At 34.0% G+C, this 26,716-nt stretch overlaps 1 protein-coding gene and 1 pseudogene across 3 annotated transcripts in view; both read left to right on the top strand.

The window, feature by feature from the left end:
- The window catches only part of CDH10 (cadherin 10), a 287,434-nt gene that overhangs the window by 192,010 nt on the left and 68,708 nt on the right, over window positions 1-26,716 (top strand). For all 3 annotated transcript variants that reach the window (XM_072605474.1, XM_072605472.1, XM_072605473.1), the window contains 3 exons: window positions 16,333-16,627; window positions 18,163-18,282; window positions 18,853-19,020. In XM_072605474.1, the coding sequence (XP_072461575.1) occupies window positions 16,333-16,627; window positions 18,163-18,282; window positions 18,853-19,020 (583 nt within the window). The remainder of the gene's footprint in view (window positions 1-16,332; window positions 16,628-18,162; window positions 18,283-18,852; window positions 19,021-26,716) is intronic.
- On the top strand, window positions 9,232-10,183 carry LOC140498762 (DNA-directed RNA polymerase II subunit RPB7 pseudogene; annotated as a pseudogene).

Genomic DNA, 26,716 nt, shown 5'->3' with positions numbered 1-26,716 from the left:
GTTTCTAGTTTATTCATCTGTTATATTTCAATGCCTTTGAGGTTTTTTTCCTAAAATCTTTGGTTCTTTCAGTCTTTAAGTTTTATCATCCACCACCTTGTTTTCCTTATCAGTCACTTCTTGACTCTCTCCCCTCTGATTGTGGTTTCCTTGGTGGTTGCATCTCAAAATACCTTAACCTCCTTCAAATATGGGCATTTCAAGGTTCCCCATCCTAAATCTCTGCACAAAGTGACTTTTGCATGTTTGGATCTGGTTCCAGTTGAATTCTGTACTTGTTCCCTCAGGCTTGCTTGATAGAGTGCTGGACATTTCCCTACACGTAGAGTGACCTGTCCTGGTCACGTCTCTGTCTCTGTTTCTCTCTCCTTGTCTCTCTCATCATCCCTCCTCCACCCCACCCCTCCACCCCCAGTTCTCTAGCTTGGAACTAGAAATTCAAAACATGCTTTCTCGGGCACTGGTGATTCTGGATTGCAGCCCCTGCCAGGGTTTTGCTTCTAAAAAGAATGTTGTCAAATTGGCTGCCAAGTAAACTGGCACAGGTTGGGGTCAGGGTAGGATCATTGTGGAAAAGGGTTGGGGGTGGGCTGTATGGGTAGGTTTTGTAGCCTTGTTTCTAACAATATGGGAGTTAGGAGAGAGATGTTTGCTCAGGGTCAGTATTAGTTCCTGTATTTATGGGCATTTTTTTCTTTTTAACTTTTTGGATTCTTTGTGTTCTAAATCATGGAAACAGTTGAAGTTGTTTTATCTTGGTGTATAGTTTCTCTTTTGGAGAGGTCTGAATAGTCATGGGAATCAGAGACAATGTCTATGCCCCCTTGTTGTTACTCATGTGACACTGAAGTTTGTTTAGCATTTATGTCCTTGACACAAATAAATACATAGCTGGCATTTATTTTTATTAAATTCACACATAATGGAAAATTGGGAGGAATAGTTTTCACTCTGGAGAGACAGAGTAGAGATTAGAAAAGACCCCATGTGGAGTTGTGACCCACAGTTTAATAAGCACTGAAATTATTGTGAGTGGAAAAAAAGTTTAAGAAGCCCTGGAGTAAGGGATTATTTTTTAAGTATTTTCTATACATGTTTTTGTTTGAGTTTTAGGAGATAATCATGATATCTAAAATTTTTATTCTGCAATTTGCGATATGAAATACTGAGTAATTATTGCTAAAACTCATTGAGAAAAAAAATCACAAAATCAGTCAGCTTTAGATTTTTATTTATATCCCTGCCCATATATTTTACAGTTGACATATGGCCAGCTGTGAGTGATGTTATATTCCAGTGATAAAATAATGCCAGTTAATCTGAGCTTTCTAATTAACCCACCACTTCATTCTCCCAATACATCAAACAAGAAAGTTTCTAGCATATGCATTGAAACAAGTTAGAAATACAGATAAGTCAATTATCTTCTCACTAAGGCACCTACAATTTGCTTTAATATTAGGGACTATCTATTTATCTCTCTATCTATATCTACCTATCTTTCTATCATCATGTATCTAGATATAGTGATTATGGATAAGACATCTATCAGTCTGTCTTGCATTCATGTATATATGTATCTGATTATCTTCTATCTAGGTATATTGGTTATAGATAAGAAATACCATTATTCGTGAAAATTGTGTATGAATATAAATATATACAAACAAATTTATGTGTAGACACACAGATATCTATATAATGAGAAAGTCACTTTCTGAGATGAATAGAGCATTTGGGGGTACATGTAATCTCAATTATAAAGACCCTTGGGAGATGATTTGTCGTATTTCAGTGGTATTGAAGTGAATAGTTACTTAATGGATTGAGTGAACTTGGAATGATTTTCAAAATAAACTTGTTTACTAATCAGAATTGACTACTGCTACTTTAGAAAATTTGCCTAATGTGGGCTATATAAACTGCTTCAAAGGTCTGGAAAGACTGCCAAAAGTATGGAAGAACTTTATTTTCCTTTGCTTGCTTAAAGCTTCTATAGAGTACATATGCTATTAGCAAAATGAATGATGTGTGCATGTATCTTTATGTGTTTTAATTTGAATTTATGTCTTTCACATCAAAGTATTATTTTCAGGATGAGATAAGGCAAAGCAGCAATAGCTGATAGTTCCATGTACCACTTGGCAGTGGAATACTCTCCAGTTGGTTCTCCCCAATTTGGTAGCTATTCTATCAGTTTTTTTTTTTTTTTATCATTTTTAAAGCGGGGAACACAATTCCACAGCCACCTGGAACACAAAATTTCCTGAAAAAAAATATCTGGAAGCCTAACTGAATTTTATTTCTGTTTTCACTACTGGTATTGTGGTTATACAATATTAGTGAGGTGATACTGTACCAACAAAGAGACAACAAGGTTCTGATACATTAACCTGCCTTGGGTTCTAACAGGAGATACATCTTAGGAGATATGGTCACTATGTAGAATCCAGTAAAAGACCTAGATCATTACAATATTGTCTTAAACTACCTGCAGCATCCCTAGTAAGGACCATTATACCTCTAGATCTATTCCCTAAGTAGAGTGGATTGTCAGTACAATTTATTACTCCTGGTTCTCTTAAATAAGACTGGGAATCTGTTTTTAGTAAAATATCTCCAAATCAGTTAATAGAAAAAAGTCTAAAAAATTAAGCTTCATATAATCAAATCCTATTAGGGCTGTGCCACATTGATCAATTTATCTATCTGTTTATCAAACAAAACAAGTATTTGTGAAGCTTCTCCTATATGGTAGGCACTATGCTAGCTGCTGAGAATATATATGAAAAGAATGAAATAATTCCTATACTGAAGGAGATTGCATTCTGTGACACTTGATTAGACATACAAAGCTACCTACTTCATCTTCAATGTAAACTCACTATAGCAGTTGCAGTCTCACTATTGGCTCAGAAAACTGGCATTTTAAAAACTTGAATCTTGCATTTGGCCTAGACTATTTTGCCTTCTGGGTGTTACAAAAGCTCTTAGGACAGAAAAGACTTCATCTAAATTTGCTGCATTTTTTCAAGTAGGATGGATCCTTCTTTCTATTCTTAAATGATCAGTTATTCATAGATAATTTCACCTGAAACTTTGAAATGTGTCATCTGCTCTATATTTGTGACAATGATCTGTATTGCATTATCAATTAAAAATCAAAATAAACCAAATGAGCCTGGAAACAGTGGAAAAAATTATGTTTTGAGGAGGCATATACAAATCTCTAGTGCTATACTATGATTTTAAAAGCTATAAATGTTGTTTCTCATCCCATTTCTACTTCCCTCTTTTACCCTGCTCCATATTTCTTCACTACTCCACCCTCCTATCACACAAGTAGTATTGTGTGTGTGTTTGATTTGCAAGTGCTTAACTATTCAAAATCATTTCCACCTGACTTCTTTACTTTGATGCAAATTTCAAATTACTAGACTCAATATTTTATTTTCTATTCAGTGTTACTCACTGGAGCAATTAAAGCAGAATGTTAATGTTGATGTGATGAGAATAACATCGTTTATGCCACACACTGTAGATTATTTTTTGACAAGTGTAGACACAGCCCAGCTGCCACACAGGAAAATCCCACATAGCATCCTTACTATGCATAAGCAAATTTATGCACTAAACTTTTGAGAATTTTTTTCAAAATGTTCAACGCACTGAAATTCTGAATGGTTGTTTTGTGCCCTTTTTTCTCTTTGATTAATAGGACTATTCTAAGGATGCTCATTATAAGTCCTAATCTTATTTATGATATCTCCATATGTGCTCTTGAAATGGAATCAAATGCCGGCATACCCCAGAGGAATGTAATGGTGTGAAGGATAATATATAGCACAGTGATAAATGTTTTCAAGATTGAAACCATAATAATAATAAAATACCCTGCATTTCTCCAGTGCTTTAAGGTTTGCAGAATGTTTCACAGACATTCTCATTTGAGCCTTACAAAAATCTTACAAAACAAGTGCTGTTATTTTTCCCATAAAAAAAAAAAAAACAAATTGAGGCAAAAAAGGGTTAAATAACTTGCCAAGTCACACATTCAGTAAGTGTCTAAGGCAGAATTTGGAATGAGGTCTTCATGACTCCAGTTCCATGATCTATTTTAAAATGACAAATAGATATATTTCTATATGCTTTTTTTAAAATAGATAAATATTTCTCACAAAGAAGAGTGAAAACTTGAGAAACATGAGATCATTATATGACCTTTGATAGGTATTTCATTTGTTCTTTCATCCTCAAACTTAATCTTGTTCTTCAATAATTCATTGAGAAATCCTTAGTGAAAAAAACAGTAAACTATGAGTGAAAACGCAAATAATCAGATCCCAGTATTGTCACTATATTAATACTAATATTTATGTAAACCTTGAATTCACTATCTCATTTGATCCTCATAAAAGTTTTACATATAAAGAAGCAGAGGATCAGGGAAATTGTCACATGTCTGGTCACACAACTAGTAAGTGTCAGAGATGGTTTTTGAGCCTAGGTCATGCCGAATCCTAAATCAACACTCAATTTAATTATCTGAACTTAGTCATTACATTTTCTATGACTCAACTTTTTAGCTATGAAATTAGAGGATTAAACCAGTGTCAAATGTTCCTTCCAGTTATACAATTTTGTGATTTTATAACAACACTTAGTTGTTATTTTATATATCTTAAAATCACTTCTTGCATTTCTTTAATTATAAATCAAGGATATAGTTATATGCATAGGTTAAGGTTAAATCTCTAAATGTTGAAGACCAAAAGGTACTAAAAAAACTACATTTTTTTTTAGAAGTACAGTGCAGTACCAGTTGTTCTAGTTTTCTTAATTGTCATATATCTTGCCATGTCCTTTATCTGCTTAGTGAATTTACAACGAACACAGCAGGTTGTGAATTTTTAATAGGCCCTCTTCAAGGAAAGAAAAGGTCAACATTAACATAAAATTCTTCTTAAAGATTTGTGGCACAAATGTTTCACAGCAGAGAACAGGTGTTACTGAGAAACTAAAGCCTGCTACAATCATGATAGTCTAGCAAAAATTCTCTGTGTTAAATAAAATGAAGACTTTCATGCAACAGAATACCAATACCAAGTCAAATCAATGTAAATCAAAAATGACTGTTCTGTCACTGTGTAACTTGCTTGGCATACAATATGTACCTCTGCAACTTATCATTTAAAGCTATCCTCTTTTGGGGCGGGGCAAAAAAGCAAAACAATAAAAAAGATAATATGTTGGGACAGAAAGAGATAATGAACTTTGAAAAGTGAAATAATTTAGCATCTGCAACTTTTGAAAAATCATCTCTTTTTTAGATTCACCATGGTTTCCTGAGTTTTAACGACATAGAAAGGAAAAGGAGGGGAGTAGCAGGTAGGAAGGAGAGGTGAATTTTAGAAGGGCCTACAGAACTGGGGAAGGAAAGAGAATAGAGGGGAAGGCAAAATACAATAAGGAAAATATAAAGTCAAATAAAGAGTTAAGAAGATATAGAAAAACAATTGGATAAGGTTGAGAAGAACTTCAGAAAGTATGGTTTTCAACAAGGGAGAGTAAAGCCATGACATCTTACAAAGGTTATTATTATTTCCTTCCTTAGTTTCCTTCTGTAACTACTCAGAAATCAGGACCAATAGTCTTTCATTACAGTTCCTCCATTTCAAGTAATATAAGTCCCTTTATCTCCTGTCAGTTTTAACCAAGATAAGAAACTTGTGGGGCTTAATTGGGATAGCCATTCCCCTCCAGAAATTTCTGTTTCCCCTTAGGGTCAACTCATTACTGTAGTTGCAAACTCAAGACTGGCCCAGACACTGGCCTAATTTGAGAAGGTTTTTCCTTCATTTGATACCATCCTGTCAGCTGACGAAAACTACTTCTTCATCCTGATAATGCAGGGATTTCTAACATAGTTTAATAAAAGCCAAAGCAGTATAACTATTCCTCTCTAGACACTCCTTTGTGGTTCTTCTTCCACTTTTAGAAAAAGTATAAAGAATGTATTACTTTGTTATAGTAGAAAAAAGTGCTATTCTTTCTTTTATTCAAAGTGTTAATGCTAACTGATAAAGACCCAAGTAGGATGAGTCTAATTTATTCTCCTTAACACCAAAAATGCCATTGTGATCTGTTGTTTTGTTTTATATGATTATGTGAGAGGAACTATGCTGTATGCTGTATGCTGTATGGAGACTATATCAATTAGTATGAAATGACCATTTCCTAATAAAAACACAAACTATGTAAAATTAACATGTACATACATGTAATATGAGATAGAATATAGTGCATGCATTAGATAAGTATAAAACGCCATAAATGTTTCCTTCCTATGAGAGTTCCTTTCTAGACTTATACTCTATAGAATTTTGATCAAATAAGACCATTGTAAGCATATATAATAGTATATACTGTGACCAGATAATGCAATATATACTTTGGTAATCAATGATTTCAATGAAGAAATGGGAAAAGAAGAGTTCAACAAAATATATACACATATATACACATAGTTATCTACATGTATTTGTGCATGTAAGTATATAGTGAAAATATGGGTCAGGAAAATGACATGACAGCCAAAATCAAAATGAAACAAAACAAAACAAAATTATAGAAATACCTGTAAAGTACCTATATACATAGTCCTCATGAATGCTTTCTTAAAGAAAAGACAAGCAGCACATGAAAGAACAAAAATAACATTTATCATATTTTAATAGACAGAAGTTAAATTAGATCAAAAATAAAAAGAGGAAGCCCCAGTCTGAGGCCCACACAATTTTGAGGGCATTGAGAGAAAAATTCCAGAGTTCCAAAGGCCAAAGTGAAGAGGAGAGGATGTCAGATGCATTAAAAAAAATGTTAGTATCACCACTTAACCCCTCAAACAACAATAATAACAACAACAAGCAAGAGAATGTAAAGAGTTATTGATAAATCTGACCTTCTCCTGAGAGTATCAGTTTTATAAGAATAATATAGACATGCATGAAGGGAATACTTGCTCTGAGTGTCAGAGAGCAACACTCAGGCTTTTTATATGGGACATTGTACATTGCATCACATTTTGATGATCATATTCTAGTGAGTGCAAGATCATGCTCTGTGTTTTGTTCCTTGATGTAAAAAATATTTGTTAGTGCAAAATTGACTCTTTAGTTTTTCCCATATGTATGTCAAACTTGTTCAAAATTCCTTGAAAACTTCAACAGAGATAAACCTGAACATAGACCTTCTAGTCATTGTTATCAAACAATGCATAAAGCATGAAGAGGAATCTTCATCAAAGGTGCTTGGCACTGTCATTGAGGAGAGCACAGAATCTGAGGGTTTTGGCCAAGGCTCCTTATCGATGGTGGATTCTCTCAGATGTTGCTATTTTCAAATGAACTTTTATGAATTGCATCAAGTCCTAGAATATTATATAGCATTCTAAATGAGATCAATAATCATTCTAAAAATGTTGGACAACTTCTATTTATAAATGTTGTAAATAAATATATGAAGCAAGTAGATGAAGAACGACTTGTTCAGATGAATGGGTAATAAGCAATTCACCCATAAAATCTATCAGTATGTCTGTAAAGCTTGGGTAGACACTTTAAATTATACCAAAATTGAATCAGATAAGAATAGATTAATGGCCTTGTGGGAACTGAAATGCTTTTTTTATGATTCCAATCTTTTCAAACAAAAGTTCTTCTTTTAACTCCAGTATCCTTGTGATGCTGTTACTTTACAATCCATCATGGAGCAAGACAATCTATGAAGAATTGAGACTGCACATAATCTAAAAAACAATGAATTGCGGTGTTGAATTGTATCAGATTATAAATGAGGAATCAAGGAATTGAAGAGAAGTGGTATAAATGATGCCATCAAAGAAATGAATGAATGAATGTGTGAGTGAATGAATGAATGAAAAATAAAACCTCAGCAAAAACTGGACAATGATATGGAAGGAACAAGATTCAGAACAACACCTCACATCTTATACAAAGAAAATGTCAAAATGAGTATATAACCTAGACATAAAAAGTCATATCAAAAATAAATTAGAGAAACATTGAAAAATAGTTATTAGGTCTATGGGTAGGAGAAAAGACCATGACCAAACAAAAGAGAAGATCATAGGAGATAAATTGACTATTTTTTAAACACAAAATTAAGTTTTCCCCATGCACACAAATAAGTTTATTAAAGCTAAGATTAAAAGTGAAACAACTAACTAGGAAATTTCATGTAGATTTTTAAGGTGACATTTCTCTGTTATGTGAGGAATTGATTTGGATTTATTAGAATAAGAGTCTTCCTGATTGATTAACGGTCAAAAGGTATGAACTGACAGTTCTCAAGGGAAAAGAGTATCTATAGCCATATGAAAAATTCTCCAAGCACTACTACTTAGAGAAATGCATATTATAAAAAAAAATCTGAAATTTCCACTTCGTATTCTGAAGATTCACACAGAAGACAAAAAGAAATATAATAAATGTTGGTGGGGTTGTGAAAAAAAACATACCATTGGTGGACCTGCAAAATGAATTCAACCATTCTGGAAAAGAATTTGGAATTACACATAAAAGGTGGCTAAATAGTGCATGCTAATTGACCACACTATACTACTTTTAAGGCTAAAGCCCAAAGAGATTAAAAAAAAAAAAAAAGGAAAAGGTCCCAGATATGAAGAAAAATATTTGTGGTTAATTTATGGTGGCAAAAACAATAACAACAAAAGCTGGAAACAAAAAAAGTACTCATCAATTGCAGATTGGCTGAATAAATTTTGGTATATTATTGTGACATAATATTATTGTGTTATAAGAATTGAGTAAATGGATGATTTTAAGGGACATAGAAAGACATATGAACTGATCTAAAGTAAAGTAAGCATAAATGAACGAATATTTTAAATGTAACACCAATATTATAAAAATAAACAATCTTGAAAATTTTTATAACTGATGAAGATAATTTACAAAATAATAACATCATAAAAAACAAAAACTTTGAGAATTATAATCAATATAATGACCATTCATAATCCCTGGATACCTATGATTAAAACATACTACACTTGACAAAGATGATAGGTTTAAGGTGCAGAGTCAGACATTAATATTTTTGCATATAGTCATTGGGACAATTTATTTTGTTTGACAATGCATATTTGTCATGGGGAATTTATTTTTTTTATTTTTTTTCCCAGAGGAAATGAGGATAGGAGGAAAAAGTTTTATTTTTTTAATAGATAGGTACAGGTGTTGCTATAACTGTGGAGTACTGCATATACTTTCAGATGAGGTCACTATTTTACCTTACTGTTTGACTTTATTACAAGAGACCTTTCATGGGGGGGCGGGGGAGGGGGCCGGGGGCGGAGGGCAGGGGCCCCGAGCCCGGTCCCACCGAACGGTCCCTGCAGATCTCCCTGGAGCACGAGATCCTGCTGTACCCGCGCTACTTCGGGCCGAACCTACTCAACACGGTCAAGCAGAAGTGATTGCTGTCACCACCATTGACAACATTGGGGCCGGGGTCATCCAGCCTGGCAGAGTATTTGTGCTGTATCCGGTCAAGTACAAAGCCATTGTGTTCCGTCCCTTCAAAGGCGAGGTCGTGGATGCTGTTGTCACACAGGTCAACAAGGTAGGACTCTTCACTGAGATTGGACCCATGTCTTGCTTCATCTCTCGCCATTCTGTTCCCTCGGAGATGGAATTTGATCCCAACTCTAACCCTCCATGTTACAAAACAGTGGATGAGGATATTGTAATTCAGCAGGACGATGAAATCCACCTAAAGATTGTGGGAACCCGGGTGGATAAGAACGATATTTTTGCTATTGGCTCCCTGATGGATGACTACCTGGGTCTTGTAAGCTGAATGGAGAGGTCCTCTACCATTTTAATTTTGGTCTTCAGCAAGGCATGTCAGGCCAGCTCTCAGTGACTCCCAGGCTGGGCCCTGCAGCTCTCTGGAAGCCTCAGGGAAGAAGGTTCTTTGTCTCTGGGAGACTTTTGGCCTTTTCTGATTATCTTCAGACACCTGTAACCTCTTTTAACTTAGATAAAGACTCTTGGTTTTCAGAGCAGCCCAGTGCCTGTCACCTTGGTGGTGATAGACACTTAATAAATGTTGTCAGACTTTAAAAAAAAAAAAAAAAGAGACCTTCCATGGAATAGAAGTAATCTGTTAATGTTTGTAATTTAAAAACAAAACCTTAATAAAACTTTAAAAAATTAAAAATCATTTGGGCATATTGTAAAAGCAAAAGGAAATCCCAGTTCTTTGGTATCTCTAAGAAAAAGTGAGGAAAGTCAACATCACCTTTTTGGACCCCTATTTTGAAATTATGAGAGTAGATTAAGGAACTCCACAGATTGGGTAAGCACAATTGAGTTTAGTATCTGTATTACTGGGAAGGAATACCTAATATCAATTAGATCAAAGATCCATATGATAGAGCAACTCTGTTTTGCTTTACTCTTTCACTCTCTTGGTTAATGGCCAGAGCTAAATCTATCTTCTAAAACATGTAATGTATTTCTCTTTTCATAGTCTTCCAAGTACAATACTTACATTAAAAAGAAAATAATCTGACTTCTTTTGAAATAGCAATATAAATGAGAAGTTTGATAGTGATGGTGATGATGATGGTGATATTATATCATGTTTGTATTTACCATTTATCCTTAATGCCTGAATTATCAATAGCTGGCTGGTGGGTCTCCACAAGTATTTCTTGGATCCAGTTCATCCTTTACTAGACTCTCAGAGTGTTCTGTCTTAAGCAGAGGTCTAACCATGACAAACTCCTACTCAAAAAATTCCAGCTTAGTGCTGAGGGGCCCTTAGAGGACAGAAGGCCCCTCTTCCCTCTCCCCTCTCCCACTCCCGCTTCCATTCTCTTACTGTAAGATCTTTGCCTCCTTGGGAAGAGGATTTCTCTCTCCTGAGGAAGAATTCCCCCTGCACATGTAACCAAGACCCTGAATAAAGCCTAACCCTTGTTCGACTCTGGAAAGTCTCTTCTCTCATACATTTATCCAGTTTGGCCAGCCGAAGACCTGTGATAGGAAAAGGGGACACGTGGATTCCCATCAGAAGGATCCATAGGTGGAAACTGGTGTAGGAGATGATGGAGACGCCAGAAGTGACTAGCCCGGAGACCCCTGAGAAGGACCATGCACCACCTGAGTCTGCTGCTGACAGCTTTGACCTTGCTGCCCAGAGAGGAAGCAGCACTCATCCCAACCACTGACATTGCTGCCTGCTCCATCTAGGCATCTCCTTTCAGCGGCTGAAGGAGGACTTTGGCATCACAAACTCAGGACACACGGGGGTGACCAATTTTCACCTGAACACCACAGGCTTGGCTGTGAGGTCCATTTCCATGACTGAGGAGGTGGTGAAGTGTAAGGCGCCAGCACTGAGCTACTTATCTTAGAATATGCTTTGGAATTAGTGATTGTACTTCCTCTTGTTGTAATAGGTGTAATTCAGCCATTTAGTTTCATCTTTGTTTTGTTGGATGCCTCTCTTTGTCAGTTGTTGTGCTAGCTGCAGATTTCTGTATAAATGAAGTTCTTGTTGTGGGGTACCCATATGTTAAAGGCCTCCCTAACCCACTTAGCCTCCAGCCCCTATTTGCTCTAGGGCCACATGCGCTCTGCGCAAAGCAAAAGAGGGGAGATGTTGGGGGTGTAAGCTCAGTTCTATGTGGACAGTCTCGAGCAGGTAACGGTGAGGACTTCTAAACCTTAGAGTTCTCATGAGGCCCCCCAGGGAACAGCTGGGAATTGAGGTGTGAGACCTGGGCTATCTCATGCATTTCCACCTCTTCCCAGTGGGAAATTTGCTGGGGAGAGCATCCCTGCCCTCGAGATTAATCCATAGTCTGAGCACACCTATTGTTGTCTAAGGGCTGAGAACAGGCACGGTATTCAGGTGCAAACTATGTGGCGGGAGAGCTTAAGTAGGGTCAGGAAAGCCTGAAGGCACTCTTAGTGCTGAGGGGCCCTGAGAGGACAGAAGGCCCCTCTTCCCTCTCCCCTCTCCCCTCTTCCCTCTTCCCTCTTCCCTCTCCCACTCCTGCTTCCATTCTCTTACTGTAAGATCTTTGCCTCCTTGGGAAGAGGATTTCTCTCTCCTGAGGAAGAATTCCCCCTGCACATGTAACCAAGACCCTGAATAAAGCCTAACCCTTGTTTGACTCTGAAAAAAAAAAAAAATTCCAGAGGCTACCTAAGATCAAATATAAAGTCATCTATTTGAAATTCAAGGTCCTTCACTAACTCTGCACCTTCTACTTTTCCAGTCTTCTTAAACTTCTCCTTCCCCAGTGTGTACTCTATGAATCAGTGTCATTGACTTTCTTGTTGTTCTGTGAACAAGATGTTCCATCTCCACATTTGGGGCATTTTCACTGACTATTCGATATGCCTGGAATGCATTTTCTTTTAATTTGTCTCCTTGCATTCCCTGGGTTAAGTACCAACTCAAATCACAACTTACAGAGTAGCCTTTCCCAATTCTTCTTAATTCCAATAGCTTCTCTTTATTATTTCCAATTTATCTTGTGTATAGCTTGTTTCTACATAGCTGTTTGCGTGTTGTCCTCTAGATTAGTTTGTGAGCTCATTGATAATAGGAACTGTCTTTTTATCTTTGTACCCACAGGACTTAGCATATTTCTTGACACATTGTAGGTGTTTAAACATGGTTATTGTCTATCTGGGGGTGGGAGAGTGGGAGCACACTAATTTAATTTAAAATTTAATCCTTAATCCATTTAACCTTCCTTCTCTGAAATATTTGAAAACTATCATCATTTTCCCCCTAAGGCTTTTCTTTTCCAGGTTAAACATCCCATTTCTTTTATGCAATGTTCTTATGGGGTTGTTCCATAGTCCCTGACAGTCCTCTTTACCCTATTGATATTTTATAGCTTGTTAATGTCTTTTCAAAAATATGAAGCACCAAGCTGTACACAGTATTTCATAAGTAGTAAAGACAGAATAGTACAGGTAAATAATGATAACATCTTCCATTAATAAAGCATAAGGCTTCAATAGTTGTTGTTTTAGGGACCTAGGATAAGGGCTGAGGTAGTCTCCAGACCATTCTGCTGAGTCCCACTGTAAACTTTCAGCCCCCAAAATTCCCTCATCTTATACATATTCTCATTTAGTCATTCCCACACCATCCTGCATTTACCCATTTGATTTTTTTTCAACTCAAGGACAGAGCTTTTTATTGTAGCTTATGTTTCAATCTAATAGAGGAAGTGCAACACAGTGAAAAAAAGCACCAGTTTCTTTTACCTAAGAAAATTTAGATCTGAATGTAGTATCTGATACTTAATAGTGGCATGACAATTTGTAAGTGATTTTGCTTCTCTGTGCATTTTAGAGACATGGAAAAAAATGTAAAATCAAAAAGTAATACAATATAATGTATCTCACAAGGTTTTGATGAAGAACAGAGTTAATGAATTTTAAAGTGTTCTTTAAATATGAGTTATTTATTATTGTTGTTACTATTTTTGTTTAATAGAGATATTTTTATGGATTTTAAATAAAATTAGTTGGACATTATATCACTATCTTGATATTCATTTAAATTCAATGACCTGTGGATTACACATGTGGATATGACTTCTGTTAGTAAATACACTTGTGGATATGACTTCTGTTAGTAAATAAAAGTATTGTTGTTAACATTAAAATAAACTCACTGAAAGTATCTTTGAGAAGCTCTAGTCACAAACTGGATGACAGTGATGACCTGTCCATGATTTTGATATCTTTAAAATCTGAGTGTTTTGAAAAATATTAAAGCCATGCACTTTTAAAGATTATGGGTATTTAGTATGACACCATCTTATTAATTTGCCATTCTTAAAAAAAAATAAAAGATAATGAGCATGTCCTAATTCCATGTTTATTATTATTGCTATTGATCTCATTTTCCTTCCAGTAGAACTCAGATTGAAAGTCTTGGGACAAATTACTATCATGATATTATCCTTTTACATTTATTATCTTGTGGACAACCAAGCAGGTAGATAAAATGAGTTGTTTTTGGAATTGAAAAAAGATATTGAGAGGTAAGCTCTTATTATGTAGGCTCACTTAAAGCATTGTTAAGATTTCTGTAGCAGATACAATGACAGCAATAATGATGATTAGCTTCCATATCTTGACTGATGGATAATTAGTAATCAAACAACCGTACAGTTAGACTCAAGAAATAAAGGACACAGAAGAAAAAAAAAAACTACCACTGTATTTTTTTAAATGTTACCATATTGTTGCTTTGTATTTCAGTAGAAACAGTCAGAGGAGCTGAGTTTGAATTTCTGCATAAGATTAGACAAGCCACTCTTCTACTCTAGGGCCCTCTCATCTCTAAAATGAAGAATTTTAACAAGTTGGGCTTTTGAGTTCACTTTCAGTTCCAAATCTGTGATGCTCTAGTAATGCCTAGTGAATGTAGAAGTGAGTGGTTAAAAGGCACTAGGCCTTATTATTTGCACATATGTATAATCAGAATATTTCAGAATACATTTTTTTCTGAGACAACTATTATATTATTTTACAACTGCCTGTCAGGTGTTCGGATGGTCTTTCAAATGATCACATGATTAGTAACCTCTTTAATAATAGTAAAGCAATAAAAACATATTTTAAATAATATATTTTTATATATTTTATATATTATACTTTTATGTGTATGCATATATACATAAATATACATTTATAAAAATATGGATTGATATGTATAGTTTATATATCATATATATGTATTTTATATAATACACTTCCCTTGAATAGTGCACTTTATTGAGTTAAGTTCCTAATAAGTTTAAGTATTTATTTCACTAAATTTTCCATTATTCATTTTGTTGTCCATCTCATTGTCTTGTGATATTCCTGTGGTAACTATTCTGCCTTTATTATAATTATAGGTTCATTTTTTCCTTTAAAATAACAAACATTCAAGTAGAACAAAATTTGTACTTCTTCACATTTAGGTCATCTTTTTAATGACACTCAATAGAGCAGAAATGTCCATGAAATTAAGTAGTTTTTTTTAAATAAAAAAATGTAAAAGGGACCACCAAACAGAAATTTTTGACAGAATTTTGACTCCAAACTAGTTTTTCCTCTTGAGTGTTCATATCAATTAATCATTAGCAATTAATAGAAAGTGAATTTTTTTGTTTTGTTTCCTAATCTTTTGTGGACATTCTGACCTTGCTTATTACAGTAAAAGGAAAACCTGAAGACATCTCTCTAAAAATGCCCAGATACTAATATTCAATTCCCATCATCCAGTCATCTATAACCATGTTTATCAAATGACAACTTTTTAAAAGCTGCACTTTTTATCTTGAGTGTCTAGAACTCCATATTATTCTTGAATTTAATTTTATAAAATTCATAATGAAGTGGTGAACTTTGCATTGAAAAGATACCATCACAGCTATTGAATTCTTGTTTTTACCATCCAAACATTTTCTAAGTAGTCTGAATTAGTTCCATGAATCAATCCTTATTGAGGTGAAGTAGCTAGGTTTACGTCACCTTTTATCCTCCATAGGGTCTAGCACAGCATTTAGTTTGTAGTAGTTAACTAATACTAATTGGTGGATAGATAAAAGAGGGAATTTTTAATGGGCTGGCTATTTTTGTATGTTTTTTATAGGTATTAGGGGTAGAAATATTTCTAGCTGAGTGTTCGTATATCAAATGCCAGGAAAATAGTTCTACTAAAATTATTGGCTCAGTTACCAATTCCTAGGGAAGCTAGATCAGTATATAAGCTCCTACTTTGATGTTTTTTCCCCTGCAATTATGCACTGGTACCATACTGTTACACACTTGTTCATGTCTTAACATTTTTCTCTAGTTTTTTGTTTGTATTCTGTATGCATATCTTTTGACTAAGTTGCAAACTTCTTGAATGCAAGAACTGGCATTTTGTACCACTTTTGTATTCTCCATAATGCCACATGTATTTGAATGACTGATTCCTTTCTATCACATTGTCCAGAGACCACTGGGACATTAGATATTGCATGCAGAACACTTGCTAAAATTTTATCTTCTTTCTTCTTTGCCCTAGACATTTAGTTCTTGTTACCTCAACAGTGAAACCTATAGCTGAATCCTCATAGTGTTACTTATTTGTAATTTAATATAGGTAAATAAAAAGATTTTTTCTTGGAATATCAGAAAACAACAAAAACAACTTAATAGTGAATCTTGTTTTTTTTTTTTATTCTCTGTTTGAATTTATTTCTTCTAGCTTCACTCAGACCAAGATAAGGGAGATGGATCACTGAAATATATTTTATCCGGAGATGGAGCAGGCACACTTTTTATTATTGATGAGAAAACAGGTGACATTCATGCCACTAGGAGAATTGATAGAGAAGAAAAGGCCTTTTATACCCTCCGTGCCCAGGCTATTAACAGAAGAACTTTGAGGCCAGTGGAACCTGAGTCTGAGTTTGTCATCAAAATACATGACATCAATGACAATGAACCAACATTTCCAGAGGAAATCTACACTGCCAGTGTTCCTGAAATGTCTGTTGTGGGTGAGTATTTATTTGATCCTTTTTTTAAAGCATGTTATGTAAGACAACATTGACAGGAAACAATTATCAAATAAAATATTTTGATAAAATAATTTGTTAACATTCTAAGATAAATGCTTTATTCTCAGAGTTATTGAAAACTGAGAAAATATTATCAAAATTTTATTAATTGAAAATTCAATATTATATTGAAGGGGAAAATTTTTCTTTGCCTACTGTAAAGTCAAGCAAATATAGTTACAATCACCATCGAACTTTTGTTATAGATGATAAAGCAATTAACCTAAGCTAATTCCTTCGTCAAATAATAGCACCAGTATATCTTTCACTATATGTGGAAACATGCCTGATATAACATAATAAAGAGATGATTCAGTATGTTTCCTGCAAAATTTACTTGAGTTAATTAGATATTTGATGATACAGGTCTTGCTCAAGTATATAGTTTAGAACAGGGTTTTGCAACCCATTTTATAATGGAGGTGAGTAAAATGCATACAGTCTGTTTCTTAGAGTGATCTTGAAATATTTGGGTCCCAGAAGTTAGACAGACCATTAGAGTTATGGATGAGGTAGATGAGTTTTAGACAAACAGGGCAAAAATAAAGTATTTATTAAAGATTTTTAATTTTGCAAATTTTATAAGGAAGGTAGGAACTTCCTTACTTATAATTTTGTAGACTTCCAAAGCTAAGGACCCCTTATGTGCGTGAGTGGAAGGGAAAAAAAGCAATCAGCCGGATCATACAAATTCAACACTAATCCATCATTCCTCAATATAAAAGTTATTATGTAGGTAGTCTGAGATAGATGTATTGAAAATGCATTTAAGCTTATAAAGCAAATGCTATAATTTTACAACTTACATTTCTGTAAGTTAACTTATGAACTACATAGAAACTCCAAAGGATTCCCACAATCTCAGATTGGAATGTGTTTAAGGGTCTGTCTGGCACTTTCCATGGTTGTTATGAACAAGAATCCTCTCTATATTATACCCAATAAAATGTCAAGCTACCTTTCCTTAAAACCCTTATTTTAAAATTATGTATTGCCTGCTAATCCTGTTTCATGTAAGTATATTTATAATTATTAGGAATTTTCCTTATGTCAAACTTAAATTTGCCTCAGAGTATAGGAAAAGTAATACAGCTAGGAAGTGAGAAAAACAGGATTTGAACACATTCCATACTTCCTGTTGGTCCGGTGCTCTTCTTAGAATACCATGCTGTCATTACTGTTTAAAATGAAACACAAATCTTGTTTAAAAGAAATAGGTACAACTTTGAATTTGACTTGATATACTCTTGAAAGCATTTCCTTTAGAAGAAACCAACTGCTAGATTTTTTTTTTGTGAGATGATGTCATTGGCCAGCTAAATAAATAAGATTATGTTTTTACCAAATTGCCAAGAAGAGATTTATTTAAAAGGTCATTACGAAAGGCCCAGACACTTCAAATGTTGAGTAAAAATTAGAGCTTTTGTTCCTCCTTGTGGTACTATGCAGAACTAAGTTGAATTTGGATACTTCAGGTACTTCTGTGGTACAAGTCACAGCTACTGATGCAGATGACCCTTCATATGGGAACAGTGCCAGAGTCATTTACAGCATTCTCCAAGGACAACCATATTTCTCTGTGGAGCCCGAAACAGGTCAGGAACAAAATTATGCTTTTTCATTTATTGTATAATCTTCATGATCTTTATGGGGAGGGAAAAAAATGAGAGAACAAATAACTAAAAACTAGTTTGAACAGTTTCAGAGAAGAAATAGTATAATGAATTAATATCCTCTAAGTTAAATGACTGTCAGAGCTGCATGGATAGATATACAGACAGACAGATAGACAGACGGATAGATAGAGAGACAAGTAGATAGATATATATGTTTGCTTTGATATTTTTAAAACTGAGTTATGAAAATAGTCTATTGAAATATTTGTAAAGCCCTTTGCAAACCTTAGAGCTATAGTTATTATTATGCTAGTCAATGTTATTTTTTAATTATAAAGTGGAAATGACTAGATATAAATGATTTGCACTGAAGGGAATGTTTTTCATTTCAACACTATATAAAGTGGTCGTTTATGTCATTCTTTTAAACTAATGCTAGAGGAATACAAATACTAGCAGTAAATAAAATGAAAACCTTGCTGTAGAATTATACATATATTGAGAATGCAAATAACACAATAGCAATTGTTTCTGTTTTTGTTGTTAAAGGCATCATCAGGACTGCTCTGCCAAACATGAATAGAGAAAACAGGGAGCAATACCAAGTTGTTATCCAGGCAAAGGACATGGGTGGCCAGATGGGTGGATTATCAGGGACTACTACAGTGAACATCACGCTGACTGATGTTAATGACAATCCACCTCGATTCTCCCAGAGTAAGCTGCCTTTAATAGTCCTGTGCTATAAATGCTTTAGAATAAAAGAATTAAGAAATCTCCATCTGGTTTAATTTAAAGAAAATCTAGATTACAGGGTACTTGCGAACAAAAGGCTTGTGTACTGATTTATTCACTCTTACTAAACTAGAAAATTAAATGGTAGAGCCATATTTCATTCAGAAAATAGTTTTATGCTGGTGATACAGCCTTACAAATATATTGTGCTTTTAGAATTATTTGTGAGAATAAGATTGTACTCGAAACACAAAAATTCTTTCATTTAGTGAAAGACAATTTATTTTTCATTAGAAAATAAATCATTTCATAATTTTCCAGGAAAGGGAAAGGGATATTTTACCCTCTAACTTAAAAGTTTAATCAGGAAAACCCTAACACTGGGGAGACACAGCTCAAGGAAAATCTATTTGATATTCAAGTGTGCTTGAAATAGCTGATTAAAACCTTCCCAATATAATACGAATAATATTTTATATCTCAGTTTTTGACATTATAAATATGACAGAACAATATGTATATGTTTTAACTTTTAGTATGATTGGGGGGGGGAGGTGTGCAGTATTAAAATTACTCTTTTCAGTAGCATCAATAACTTGTTCTATTGTTGATAATCTGTGCTAGAAGTTAGGACAGCAAAGACACTACTATTCAACTGGGTATAATTTTCCTAACATTTTAACTTACTAAGTTAGTGTGTATGATTCACTGGCATTCTATACTGTGTCAAGAGGTCTGGAGGAAGAATCTAGTATATTGGATTGAATAACTGTGAAGAATTTATAAGAGAAAATGGAAAAGATTTACACAAGATGAGAAGACCTGGAGAAGTTCCTGTTTTCATTTATGGAAATAACCATATGGATACATCTGAATCGATAGAATCATGAACTTATTTGTTATACTTCATTGGGCAAAAACTAGATTCTCTTGGCTAGTGATTTACCTTCAGTTGTGTTTCTCAAGTGCTACATTTTGGAACTGCTCACAAAAATTCCGTTTAATTATTATATACTACCAACTTAAGACTATTTCTAATATAATTTTTAATTATAGATAAAGTTCTTTTAAGTGGCTACTTGCACAGAGGTCTTGGTATTAATTTTCAGGACTATGGAAATTTATAGCTTCTTAATTGGAAACCAAAGAATGAAAATTAAGTACACTTATTTAAAAAAATAGCATACATATATGTAACTACATTTATTATTCACCTATTCCTCTTTCTAACTCTACCACAATTATGTTAATCTCTTCCTTGCTTTGGATATGTTACTCTCACTTTTATTTATATGTTTACAATTATATAGATTGGATAAAAATGCAGTTCAAGATATAGAGCTTATTTCATTTTCCATATCAACTACTGCTCAGATTTGTTCATGACATCCCTCTTTCCAAGGGTTTCTTGGTGTAGCTGTAGTTCCAATATAATGTATGCACCTGGATTATCTATTTATCTCTGCAAGTAATCAGGATTTGCTGTATCATAATGAAGATGGAAAGAGATATGGATATTACCAGTGAAGAATAAACCTTTGTTATCTCACAATGACATTAGACATGCAAATTCAATCAGAGACCTACAAATAATATTGCACACATATTTTCCTAGTCCTAACTTCTCAATTTGACCCACTTGTCAGTAACCTGTGAATGGAATTGGTGATGGAAAGAAGTTACCAGATAGAAGTAGCTAATTTATTCATAAACACAATACAAACCATTATTTTAATTTTAAAAGATATAATATTGCTAATGAAATGGATTTTCTCTAGCAACATTCTCATACTTGTAGCACAATTAGATGTATATTTTAATAATGAATTAAGCAGTATGGAGTTCAAAACAGAGGCATTTTTTTAGTAACTGTTTTATTATTGCAATCTTTATTTTTCATTTTGAAATTATAGCAAATTTTTGTTTTCATATCAGTAGCCATAGGAACCTTGCATTAACTCCAGATTTAAGACTTTCCTTCCATTCTATTTTTTCATGTATGCCAGGGTATTAAGGAGCATAGGTCATGGTTAATAAATTTGAACTTGTCAATAATAATAGTAATAGCAATAACATTTATGCTACTAGTAGTAGCAATTTGCATATTATTTCCACAACTTTCAAGATAATTTCATATAGATTGATTATTCAATGCTCATAATACCTATGTGAAGAAAGCAAAGCATAAATGTTATAGGTAATGAGACCAATGAAGAAAAACATTAAATAGCTTTCCAAATATCATGAGTAAAAAGTAGTTGAATCCGAACTAAAATTCAAATTATTATATTCATTATTCTCTGCACTATTAGAGGGTGTTTCCATATCTTGCATTATGAAATGAAATAATATGTCTGAAAATGTTTTTTTAAATAATAAAGGACTCTACAGATAATTAAGCTGTTATTATCATATGCATTTATATGCACATTAACATATTGTTATTAGAATTATTTCCTTTCATATATAACTACAATTCCTTATTTTTTCACAAATATTTCATTTAACTCTCACTTCAAAAATCTTTGCAAGAAACCCGTTATCACTAGTTTTTAATGACAAATCTGAGGTGCCAAAAGGTTTAGTCACTTGTGCAAGTTCACAGAGTTAAAATTCCAAACTAGATATTTGGAGTTCAAATTCATTGGTCTTTTCATAAGAACGTACTGAGTTACTATGTAATACCTAACTTAACATAACTATGAAATTTAGTATAGGGTTTCATTTCTATCAATATGTGCCTGTGTATTTGTACATATATAAATGAAAATGTAAAGAGAGAGATGGAAGATAGTGAATCAATCCAGATCATTGAATTGGGATTCTGAATACCTGAGTTCAAAATTCACCTCTGATACCAACTAGCTGTATAATCTTGGGCAAGACAAACTTTCCTGACCTTGATTTCTTCACTTGTAAAATGAGGGGGTTGGACAGATGATCTCTAAGTTTCTTTCTATTGTAAGATATTATGATGCTTGAATTGATATAAGGTGAAGGGTATTTGCAGATTTTTAGCTTTACTTGTTCTCAGTCTTCTAAGAGGGCACGATGAAAACAATAAAATTTAATATAAATTCTTTATAGTACATTATGATAGCTCAGTTAAAATGCAATTAGACATGTTTTTTAAATGAAGTTGTCCTGGATATAAAGTCTATGGAAAAATTTCCTGATTCCACAGAATCAGAATTCAAAACACAGGAACAGAAGTTGAGGAAGAGGGAGAAAATTCTGCATCAGGTAATAGATCTCTCAGAGGTAGATCAGTACCCTTCAGCTGAGAAATGAGTGTACCCTCAGAGATCAATAGAGAGTGAAATGTTGACTTCATTGCTCTGCTTGTGGATATATGCAACATCCACATATTGTGGTGAGAATGCTCCATGCCTATGATCCACAATCCATTAGATGCTAAACTCTAGCAAGAAAGGAAAGAATATTCTGATGAGGTGTGATGAGAGGAAATCCAAAATTTGGAATATATGTCTATTCATCATAAATTATAACTAGAAGTTCCTGACAACAAAATATTCCATTTGGGGCAAACGTTTATGTTAATTAAGGTAATATTATGTATCAGCTTTATGTTTCTTTGAGAATAGAAGAACAAAATGTTCCTCAATATGACCAAAGGCCCATGAATTAATCACCAAGCATTTAGTAAGCAACTATTACATATTACGGGCTGAGCTAGGCACTGCCCATATCAAGATAAAAACTAAATAGCTTTTGATCTCTAGGAGTTTATATTCTCATGGAGAAAATGTACACATAAATACACATGTATAGCATATGGGGCACTTTGGTGGCACAATGGATAATGTTGTGCTTGGAGTCAGGAAGACCTGAGTTCAAACCCTGCCTTTGAACCTTGCTAACTGTATGACCTTAGACAAGTTGCTTAACCATTTTGAGTTACAGATTCCCTTTTATAAAATGGATATAAAAGCCAAATTGCAATAGTTTAGAGAAAACATGAACTGGGCAAATCCAGAAACATTTTCATCCCAAATGTTCTAACAGACTACATGTTTTCAACCTATGGGACAGCCTTCCAAACTCACATTGGACAAATTAGCCTAAGTGGAACACACTGCACCTTGAAACCAACATCCTGATGTCATTATTTACATTTATCGGATAATTGCCTAGGGCCATGAGGAATTAAATGACTTGTACAAGATCAGAAAGTCAATGTATTTCAGAGGCAGAACTTGAATTCCTCACTGTGAGACTGACTATTCTGTGTGTCATTGCTTTATAAGATGTTTCTATGGAGGGGTTGGAGAATAGGAGAATTTCAGAACTTCCTTAGATATAAATCTAACATCATTTTCAATTCATTTAGTTCATTTTTTGCTTTGTCTTGGGGAGAAGTCAGGGAGGATGAGAACATTTAGACAAGAAGAGATATTTTTACAGTTTTTTTAAGAGAATATAAATTCATTTGGAAAAAGAAGTCATTTGAAGCGAGATCAAATATAGAGTAGCTGAGTGGAATTTTTAGCCATCCAGGGAGGAGACAAATGAAGTGTCCTGTTCTATATTTATCATATTCATTTAACTGGTTTCTACTTCACCTTCCTAAATGAATTTTTCTGAGTTTATATCTAGAGTCTGGGGAGAAAAAGTTAATTTCATTTTCTTTTCTCTATGATTCAATTTCTACTGTTTTCCTCTGGGAACTTCCTACAAACACCAAGAACAAACAAATAAAAATTAAGCGCTGTTATAGTCTCCTGCTTCACAAATGGATTGTCAACAGACACAAATCAAGTTTATTCATTTGTCCTCCTCTTTCTATTTTTTCAGTTCTAGAAATACTCAACACAGTAAATAAGAGACTCCAATTCCTCCAACCAATAAAAGCTTTGAGGATGTTTTGATTGTCTATATTCTTGATTAAGAGAATACACACACACACACACTCATACACGTATACATATACATACATATACACATATATACATATACACATTATATATACATATATATACACATATACATGTACATATGTGTGTATATACATACACCAATATCTATCATTTAAGGATGTTGCGTGCCCCAAGCTTCATCTTTTACAAAGTAACTCTGAATCCCTCCACTATAATGCCTTCCTCTGCCAAGACATACAAAATAATTACAAAATTTCCTTTCCCTGTTTAAAAAAAATAGTAATCACATTCAAGAACATTCATTCAATGAAGATTTTGAGTGACTGTGGTATACAAAGCACTGCATCATGAAGTGTTGAGTGAGGTATGAAATGAAATTAATAAATCTGAACTCATGAAGTATATAGTCCATTGAAGGAATAAAGAGCAAATGCAAATGATTGTAGTACATGAGAAGTACATTAGAAATTCATGAAGTATTCAATGAAGTCCAAGGAGTAAGAACACAATTCTCTCCTTCTTCTCCTGCTACCCACAACAGATTCCCTTGAAGGTCTCTGATTCAGGGTCACCTGAGTGGTCATTTGGTTCCAGTCACATGAATATGGGAAGATTGTAATGTGTTAGCAGCTAGAAGCACCTATATCTCCCACAATTATCACAGTAAATCTCTAAAATGAACCAGAGAAGGAAACAAGCATTGCAAGCCTACTATGTGACAGAGACTGTGCTAAGAATTAAACAAATATTATTGCATTTGATCCTCATGACAGTATTAGATGACAAGTGCTTTTGCTGTCCTCATTTTACTATTTGGGAAACTGAGGCAGAGATTAAGTAACTTGCACAGTTTCACTTACAGAGACACTTACTGTCTCAAGCCAAATCTGAACTTAAATCTTTCTGACTCCAGGCCCAGTATGCTATCTGCTATGCCAACTAGCTGCCTCAAACCAAAAGTAAATTGCTATGAACTACATATGTTCAGGACTACACAAAAAGGTTGTTATATTCTCTCAGAATCTCTGATCAGATATCTATCAGGAAAGATATCTAGCATAAGCAAATTTGCTTCAGTACATGAAAAAGAGCTTGCTCACAACATTCTAAAAATGTAGCAGGAAGAATATTTTATTCTAAGAACGTAACCCCAATCCAGATTAAAAAATTGGAGTTAGAAGTAAATGAAATAAAATCCCTAATAAAATGAAGAAATAATACTGTCTAGGAGAAGTCCGGAAGTAAACTCAAGAAAAGAGATGTACTTCATAAGCTGCCCAAAGTAGATTATCAAAGAAAAGAATACTATGACCACAGGGATTATACGAGTACCTAGAGAAAATGAAATAGGACATATAAAGTAAAATGTTCAATGAAGTGACAGCTAGGGAAGAAATAATGGCATAAAGAATAATAGCTTAGAATACAAAATGAACATTTTACACAAGTATTGAACTTGCTGAAAATTAGAATGGCCCAAACAGAAGTAAGAACCACATGAAACAAGAAATATTTAAGTACAATCAAAACGTTTTAAAAAAATAATAAAAAGTAAGGCATAATATGAAAAAGCAACTGATCTGGAAGAACAAAAGATCAATGAGGAATAATCTATCAGTCTTTTGAATATGTGAAAATCAATATCATAAAGACTAAATTTAAAATATTTTTAAAAGCCTGAATATGCTCCTCGTGAGAAATGAACATAATAAAGATAGAAATAATCTAATGTCCACCTTATGAAAGCAACTTTAAAATGAGAACTCTCAGAATTGTCACAACCAAATCCATTACTTTCCTGTCAAAGAAACACCACAGCAAGCACCCAAAAAGTGTGTGTAGGATATTTGTTCAAGTACAGAGGAGTCATACTCAGGATCACACAAAACTTGGCACCTACCAATCCAAGGTAAAAACAGGATAACTAGTATTACAATATCCCAAAAAACTTAAAATCATCCCATATCTTAGGAAGATTTGACTTAATTATATGTTATAAATACAAGAGAGATTTTTCTAATTTCTTTTTCAAGTTCCATTTTCTAGGCTCAGGCTAAATTGTAAACATCTGAAGGATTAATCTCATTTGAACCCCCATAATTCACAGCTGTGTTGAATCATGTTTTTTGCCTTCTGCCTCTGAGCCAATCAGGGATTGAGTCTTTGTTGTATGTTCTGGGAAGTTGTCATTTTGTTTTGGGGGCTGACTCATGAGCAGGACCTTTAGATTCCCTGCTTGGGCTCTAGGTAGCTATTTGTTAAGAGTGCCCCAACTACTCACACGTTGGTGTTTTCCCATTCTGGTGGAGTATGTAGGTGTTTGTATTATTTTGGTCAGAGAGTTGGAATCCTGTTTCTTGAATCATTGTGCTTTTTCTGCTTATATTTTCTGTACTCACTTCTTTTTACTTATCCATCTCTTAATTAAAATAAGATTGTTAACCCCTTTACAGCTGTCGTTCCTTTAAAAAAGTAGATCAAAGAACATGTGCTAGCAGCACACCTTCTGTGCTAGTGTGGTTGCTACTATAGTGACTAGTCATCTGATCTTTTTTAAAAAGCCCTTCTCTTTATACTCTGTACCTTGATAAACTCATCTCTTTCTTTGTACTTAATTATTACCACTACACAGATGACTTTTAGATCTATATACCAAATGTTATTTTTTCTATATTGTTCCACAAATTATCATGTGGTTATAATGCACATATGTTGAACTCACTATCTATATCTCAGAATGGTCTGCCTTTTTCTCTATAAACCTGCTTCTTCTTCAAATT

This window comes from Notamacropus eugenii, chromosome 4, assembly GCF_028372415.1.
Source record: "Notamacropus eugenii isolate mMacEug1 chromosome 4, mMacEug1.pri_v2, whole genome shotgun sequence".
NCBI classification, from domain to species: Eukaryota; Metazoa; Chordata; class Mammalia; order Diprotodontia; family Macropodidae; genus Notamacropus; species Notamacropus eugenii.
This window is presented reverse-complemented; position numbering and strand designations above follow the sequence as displayed.